This window comes from Clinocottus analis, unplaced genomic scaffold (assembly GCF_023055335.1).
Source record: "Clinocottus analis isolate CAN_PGR_092001 unplaced genomic scaffold, fCliAna1.0.p SCAF_53, whole genome shotgun sequence".
NCBI classification, from domain to species: domain Eukaryota; kingdom Metazoa; phylum Chordata; class Actinopteri; order Perciformes; family Cottidae; genus Clinocottus; species Clinocottus analis.
This window is the reverse complement of record NW_027176211.1, coordinates 536,738-544,237: the sequence shown is the minus strand read 5'-3', so window position 1 is coordinate 544,237 and position 7,500 is coordinate 536,738. Positions and strand designations below refer to the sequence as shown.

General features: G+C 47.2%; 1 protein-coding gene across 2 annotated transcripts in view; it reads left to right on the top strand.

The window, feature by feature from the left end:
• The window catches only part of LOC137803316 (dematin-like), a 15,438-nt gene extending 8,457 nt beyond the window's left edge, over positions 1 to 6,981 (top strand). The window contains exons 6-16 of one of the 2 annotated variants that reach the window (XM_068601656.1): positions 147 to 191; positions 285 to 504; positions 936 to 980; positions 1,294 to 1,440; positions 1,525 to 1,631; positions 1,853 to 1,958; positions 2,277 to 2,468; positions 3,540 to 3,547; positions 3,634 to 3,690; positions 4,249 to 4,329; positions 6,159 to 6,981. In XM_068601656.1, the coding sequence (XP_068457757.1) occupies positions 147 to 191; positions 285 to 504; positions 936 to 980; positions 1,294 to 1,440; positions 1,525 to 1,631; positions 1,853 to 1,958; positions 2,277 to 2,468; positions 3,540 to 3,547; positions 3,634 to 3,690; positions 4,249 to 4,329; positions 6,159 to 6,272 (1,122 nt within the window). In that variant the 3' untranslated portion in view covers positions 6,273 to 6,981. Of the gene's footprint in view, positions 1 to 146; positions 192 to 284; positions 505 to 935; positions 981 to 1,293; positions 1,441 to 1,524; positions 1,632 to 1,852; positions 1,959 to 2,276; positions 3,426 to 3,539; positions 3,548 to 3,633; positions 3,691 to 4,248; positions 4,330 to 6,158 lie in introns of those variants that run through there. The other variant, XM_068601655.1, reaches the window with a different exon arrangement.
• Positions 6,982 to 7,500: the final 519 nt, after the last annotated feature.

The window sequence follows — 7,500 nt, the reverse complement described above, 5'->3', positions numbered from 1 at the left end:
TCCAGCCACCGGTCCACAGCTACCCTGAGGCCCCAGTTGTTGTTTCTTAGTTAGTTAGTTAGTTAGTTAGTCTCATTTTGAACGGGTTAAACTACTGTTACATGTTGGAGTGTTTTAAATCTCTTTCTCTGATCTTTCCTCCTCAGAGGTCCTTGTCTCCTCGCTCCTTGTCTCCTCTTCCCTCCTCTGAGGTGAGACCCCTCCTCAGTGTGTCATCATGTAGTTTACAACATCACAAACACACAAACACACAACATGAGTCCTCTGCTGCTCTGTCTCTCCAGGAGGAGAACAGGGATCAACTGGAGAACCGTTCTCCTGCAGGTTCCTCCCCTGGTTCCAGCATCCAGACCAGCAGAACCCACAGCACACACACACCGACCAGCACACACACACCGACCAGCACACACACACCGACCAGCACACACACACCGACCAGCACACACACACCACACACGCACTCCTCTGGGTCCTTGAGCTCCTTGCATCACTTCCACAGACCTGGTAGGACTTCTTCTACTCTTTATATTCATGTTCACTTCTTCTTCTACTCTTTATATTCATGTTCACTTCTTCTTCTACTCTTTATATTCATGTTCACTTCTTCTTCTACTCTTTATATTCATGTTCACTTCTTCTTCTACTCTTTATATTCATGTTCACTTCTTCTTCTACTCTTTATATTCATGTTCACTTCTTCTTCTACTCTTTATATTCATGTTCACTTCTTCTTCTACTCTTTATATTCATGTTCACTTCTTCTTCTACTCTTTATATTCATGTTCACTTCTTCTTCTACTCTTTATATTCATGTTCACTTCTTCTTCTACTCTTTATATTCATGTTCACTTCTAATATTAATAATGTTAATAATAAAGGTATGATGTCATATCTTTATGATAAAGTGAGTATTGATGTATTTTCTCTTCTGTCAGAAAACGGCTCGAACATCTACAAGAAGCCTCCCATCTACAAGCAAGGTAGTACTAGTACTAGTACTAGTACACAGTGGAAATACTCTACTACTAGTACAAGTATATATTATTATTATAATGATGAGGCTGCTTCAGTCTTTATGCTCTTCATCATAACATATAAATATATTTATGTTTTAATGTTATTCGTAATTAGTATTAGTAATTATTAGCACCAACACGTTGTATGATGAAGATGATGAAGATGAGGAAGCTTCTAGCGTATTAAAGTCCGAACACATCAGAATGTCGGTCAGCTGTAAACCACGAACTTAATCAGCTTTACTGTGTGTGTGTGTGTGTGTGTGTGTGTGTGTAGACGTGTGTGTGTCCTCTCATGGGCGCCACATGGAGGATCTGATCATCGAGTCCTCAAAGTTCCCGGCGGCTCGACCTCCAGACCCGACGCTGCCGTCCAGGATCGAGACGGAGGCCTGGCCCTGCCCCCCCTGTGAGGTGGAGAGTGGTACGACCCACACACACACACTTTACCTCGTGTTTCCTTTCCTCTCCCCATGTTTCCTTTCCTTGTGTCCTCTCCTCCCTCTAGAGAAGAAGTGGAGGAAGAAGAAGCAGAGAGAAGAAGATGATGAAGATGAAGAGCTGAGTGATGAAGTTTGGGGACTGAGAACGCTGCAGAAACGAGAGCTCGCCGAGGTGGAGACCAGTGTTACACATCGAGATATATATATATATATATATATACACACACACATATATATATATATATATATATATATATATATATATATATATATATATATATATATATATATATGTGTGTGTGTATATATATATATATATATATATATATATATATATATATGTGTGTGTATGTGTGTATATAACAGTATCTAACATGTGTAACCTCCCTGCAGACCCAGTGTAACCTGGGTAAGCTGCTCCTGCAGGAGCAGCTGGGTTCCTGTGCGGCTCCTCTCAGGAGGAAGGCTCGCTCTCTGCCGGACCGCCGGCAGCACTGTGGTATGAAGGTTTATTACATTTACACATTTACAGTTATTACATGTCAGCAGAGTCTGAGCTAACATTACCCACACAAGTATCACTTTGAGGTACTTGTACTTCCATTCTTTGCTATGGTGTACTTGTACTCCGCCTAGTGGTCAGAGTGTGACTTTACTGTACTTCACTAGTGACATCGTCCCATAAATCACTGCGACGAGACTCAATGTACTGACTCATCTTTCTACTTGTGGTACTTTACTTGTGGTACTAGTACTTTACTTGTGGTACTAGTACTCCCCTCTGCTCGTCCCAGTTGAACTCTTTCCTCGTCTCCAGGGTCCAGCGCCGCCAGGTCGGTGTATTTCCCAGCATCCTCTAGGAGCGGCCTGTCCAGGGTGAGTTCTGCGGAGACGCCGTCGTCCAATCACAGCGCAGCGTTGCTGCAGGCGGCGACCGACGTGTTTGTGTTTGTGTTTGTGTTCCAGCTTCAGTCGGCCGAGTTCAGCTCCTCAGAGGAACCCACAGCAGGTCAGTGTCACGTCACAGAACTCACTGTGGAACGTTGCTTCTTCTTCTGGTGTTCCATCCTGTGGAACGTTGTTTCTTCTTCTGGTGTTCCGTCCTGTGGAACGTTGTTTCTTCTTCTGGTGTTCCGTCCTGTGGAACGTTGCTTCTTCTTCTGGTGTTTCATCCTGTGGAACGTTGTTTCTTCTTCTGGTGTTCCGTCCTGTGGAACGTTGTTTCTTCTTCTGGTGTTCCGTCCTGTGGAACGTTGCTTCTTCTTCTGGTGTTCCATCCTGTGGAACGTTGTTTCTTCTTCTGGTGTTCCGTCCTGTAGAACGTTGCTTCTTCTTCTGGTGTTCCATCCTGTGGAACGTTGTTTCTTCTTCTGGTGTTCCATCCTGTGGAACGTTGTTTCTTCTTCTGGTGTTCCGTCCTGTGGAACGTTGCTTCTTCTTCTGGTGTTCCGTCCTGTGGAACGTTGCTTCTTCTTCTGGTGTTCCGTCTTGTGGAACGTTGTTTCTTCTTCTGGTGTTCCGTCCTGTAGAACGTTGTTTCTTCTTCTGGTGTTCCGTCCTGTAGAACGTTGTTTCTTCTTCTGGTGTTCCGTCCTGTGGAACGTTGTTTCTTCTTCTGGTGTTCCGTCCTGTGGAACCATGTTTCTTCTTCTGGTGTTCCGTCCTGTGGAACGTTGTTTCTTCTTCTGGTGTTCCGTCCTGTGGAACCATGTTTCTTCTTCTGGTGTTCCGTCCTGTGGAACGTTATCATTGATATGTTGGTCGCGGTTCCACCGTCCTTCTCCTGAGCCCTGAACAGAAAGCGATGTCCACGTAGAACCGGTATCTAATCACAGAGAACCTCAGTAGATTGACAGCTCGAGACGTCATGGAGTCTGGAGGAGGAACCGACCTGAGATCTGTGAGAACGTTCAGCTGAAAGGTTCATATTGTTAAACTTATTAGAACCCATGATGGAGCGTCCCTCCAATGGTTTGCTCTGCTCTCGTTTCATTGGCTCATATTGAGGTGAGCCCGCCTCCTGCGTGTACTTATACATCACATGACAACAGTAACGTGTTCTCTCTCTCTCTTCCTGCAGATCTTCAGGTACGGTTTGGTTCCTTCTGTTCAGATGTTCTCTAAGCTCATGAATATTCATAACCATAACAATAGACTCATAATGTGTGTGGCAGAACGGAGACTCCAGGATGGACCGAGGGAACTCTTTACCCAGCATGCTGCAGCACAAGGTACTCACTCAGTACATTCATTCAGGTATCAGTGTATATTATGATGTACTTCATGTATCAGTGTATATTATGATGTACTTCATGTATCAGTGTATATTATGATGTACTTCATGTATCAGTGTATATTATGATGTACTTCATGTATCAGTGTATATTATGATGTACTTCATGTATCAGTGTATATTATGATGTACTTCATGTATCAGTGTATATTATGATGTACTTCATGTATCAGTGTATATTATGATGTACTTCATGTATCAGTGTATATTATGATGTACTTCATGTATCAGTGTATATTATGATGTACTTCATGTATCAGTGTATATTATGATGTACTTCATGTATCAGTGTATATTATGATGTACTTCATGTATCAGTGATTCGTGCAGATGTTTTTATTGAAATCATAATCTCATCCACCTTGAAGGGATTTATGTGAACTGTCCCTTTAAATGTAGAGAAAAGGATCAATGAACTGAACTGCATTGATTGATTATTTACTGGTTCATACTGATCGTTTGGCTGAGATGTTGATTGATTGGTCGATGTCTGTAGATCTGCCCCTATGATGTGCTGGTGGTGACTCACAGGGGGCGGAGCCAGCTGCCGCCGGGCGTCGACCGAACCAGACTGGAGGTAAAACTGATGGTTTGCTGCTTTAAACCGGAGAACGAGCTCCCAGAAGGAACTAGACCTGGAGAACTAGACCTGGAGAACTAGACCTGGAGAACTAGACCTGGAGAACTAGACCTGGAGAACTAGAGCTGGAGAACTAGAGCTGGAGAACTAGACCTGGAGAACTAGACCTGGAGAACTAGAGCTGGAGAACTAGACCTGGAGAACTAGAGCTGGAGAACTAGAGCTGGAGAACTAGACCTGGAGAACTAGACCTGGAGAACTAGAGCTGGAGAACTAGAGCTGGAGAACTAGACCTGGAGAACTAGAGCTGGAGAACTAGAGCTGGAGAACTAGACCTGGAGAACTAGACCTGGAGAACTAGAGCTGGAGAACTAGAGCTGGAGAACTAGAACTGGAGAACTAGAACTAGAGAACTAGACCTGGAGAACTAGAGCTGGAGAACTAGACCTGGAGAACTAGAGCTGGAGAACTAGACCTGGAGAACTAGACCTGGAGAACTAGACCTGGAGAACTAGAGCTGGAGAACTAGAACTAGAGAACTAGACCTGGAGAACTAGAGCTGGAGAACTAGAACTGGAGAACTAGAGCTGGAGAACTAGACCTGGAGAACTAGACCTGGAGAACTAGAGCTGGAGAACTAGAGCTGGAGAACTAGACCTGGAGAACTAGACCTGGAGAACTAGAGCTGGAGAACTAGAGCTGGAGAACTAGAACTGGAGAACTAGAACTAGAGAACTAGACCTGGAGAACTAGAGCTGGAGAACTAGACCTGGAGAACTAGAGCTGGAGAACTAGACCTGGAGAACTAGAGCTGGAGAACTAGAGCTGGAGAACTAGAACTGGAGAACTAGACCTGGAGAACTAGACCTGGAGAACTGGACCTGGAGAACTAGACCTGGAGAACTAGAGCTGGAGAACTAGACCTGGAGAACTAGAACTAGAGAACTAGAGCTGGAGAACTAGACCTGGAGAACTAGAACTAGAGAACTAGACCTGGAGAACTAGACCTGGAGAACTAGACCTGGAGAACTAGAGCTGGAGAACTAGAACTGGAGAACTAGACCTGGAGAACTAGACCTGGAGAACTGGACCTGGAGAACTAGACCTGGAGAACTAGACCTGGAGAACTAGAACTAGAGAACTAGAGCTGGAGAACTAGACCTGGAGAACTAGAACTAGAGAACTAGACCTGGAGAACTAGACCTGGAGAACTAGACCTGGAGAACTAGAGCTGGAGAACTAGACCTGGAGAACTAGACCTGGAGAACTAGAACTGGAGAACTAGACCTGGAGAACTAGACCTGGAGAACTAGAGCTGGAGAACTAGAACTAGAGAACTAGAGCTGGAGAACTAGAACTAGAGAACTAGAACTGGAGAACTAGACCTGGAGAACTAGACCTGGAGAACTAGAACTAGAGAACTGGACCTGGAGAATGTGTTCTAGAGAACTAGACCTGGAAGCCTGGTTAGTGAAACGCGTCCGGTTAGCTCAAAGCTAACAAGCTAGGCTGAAGCTAGCTATATTAGCTGCTAGCTCAACCTCCTCACCAGAAGATGGATTTCAGAGTTTAGAGATTAAATAACAGATAATCCCACATTAAATCTCTCTCTCTCTCTCTCTCTCTCTCTCTCTCTCTCTCTCTCTCTCTCTCTGTCTCTCTCTCTCTCTCTCTCTCTCTCTCTGTCTCTCTCTCTCTCTCTCTCTCTCTCTCTCTCTCTCTGTCTCTCTCTCTGTCTCTCTCTCTCTCTCTCTCTGTGTCTCTCTCTCTCTCTCTCTCTCTCTGTGTCTCTCTCTCTCTCTCTCTCCCCCCCCCCCCCCCCCCAGCACCACCTCTCTCAGGAGGAGTTCTTCAGTGTTTTCGGGATGTCCATCGAGGAGTTCGACAGCCTCTCTCTCTGGAAGAGGAACGACCTGAAGAAGAGATTCTGTCTCTTCTGACGTTGCTGGAACTGCATCCCCCACAATGCAACTGTGCTCTTCTGGGATCACGAAGGACTCCTTATGATCAGCAGCGCCACCGCCAGACGCCTCGTTTGACTACAGAGTTACGCTTCACACACGAGAATCCACCTGAGAGCCCACCTGAGAGCCCACCTGAGAGCCCACCTGAGAGTCCACCTGAGAATCCACCTGAGAGCCCACCTGAGAGTCCACCTGAGAGCCCACCTGAGAGCCCACCTGAGAATCCACCTGAGAGCCCACCTGAGAATCCACCTGAGAGCCCACCTGAGAGTCCACCTGAGAGCCCACCTGAGAGCCCACCTGAGAATCCACCTGAGAGCCCACCTGAGAGTCCACCTGAGAATCCACCTGAGAGTCCACCTGAGAGTCCACCTGAGAGTCCACCTGAGAATCCACCTGAGAGTCCACCTGAGAGCCCACCTGAGAGTCCACCTGAGAGTCCACCTGAGAGTCCAGCGAGTCCACCTGAGAGTCCAGCGAGTCCACCTGAGAGTCCAGAGAGTCCACCTGAGAGTCCACCTGAGAGTCCAGTGAGTCCACCTGAGAGTCCACCTGAGAGTCCAGAGAGTCCACCTGAGAGTCCACCTGAGAGTCCAGAGAGTCCACCTGAGAGCCCGCCTGAGAATCCACCTGAGAGTCCAGTGAGTCCACCTGAGAGTCCACCTGAGAGTCCAGTGAGTCCACCTGAGAGTCCACCTGAGAGTCCACCTGAGAGTCCACCTAAGAGTCCAGAGAGTCCACCTTAGAGTCCAGAGAGTCCACCTTAGAGTCCAGAGAGTCCACCTGAGAGCCCACCTGAGAGTCCACCTGAGAGCCCACCTGAGAGCCCACCTGAGAGTCCACCTGAGAGTCCACCTGAGAGTCCAGAGAGTCCACCTGAGAGTCCACCTGAGAGCCCACCTGAGAGCCCACCTGAGAGTCCAGAGAGTCCACCTGAGAGTCCACCTGAGAGTCGACCTGAGAGCCCACCTGAGAGTCCACCTGAGAGTCCACCTGAGAGTCCACCTGAGAGCCCACCTGAGAGTCCACCTGAGAGTCGACCTGAGAGCCCACCTGAGAGTCCAGAGAGTCCACCTGAGAGTCCACCTGAGAGTCGACCTGAGAGCCCACCTGAGAGTCCACCTGAGAGTCCACCTGAGAGTCGACCTGAGAGCCCACCTGAGAGTCCACCTGAGAGTCCACCTGAGAGTCGACCTGAGAGCCC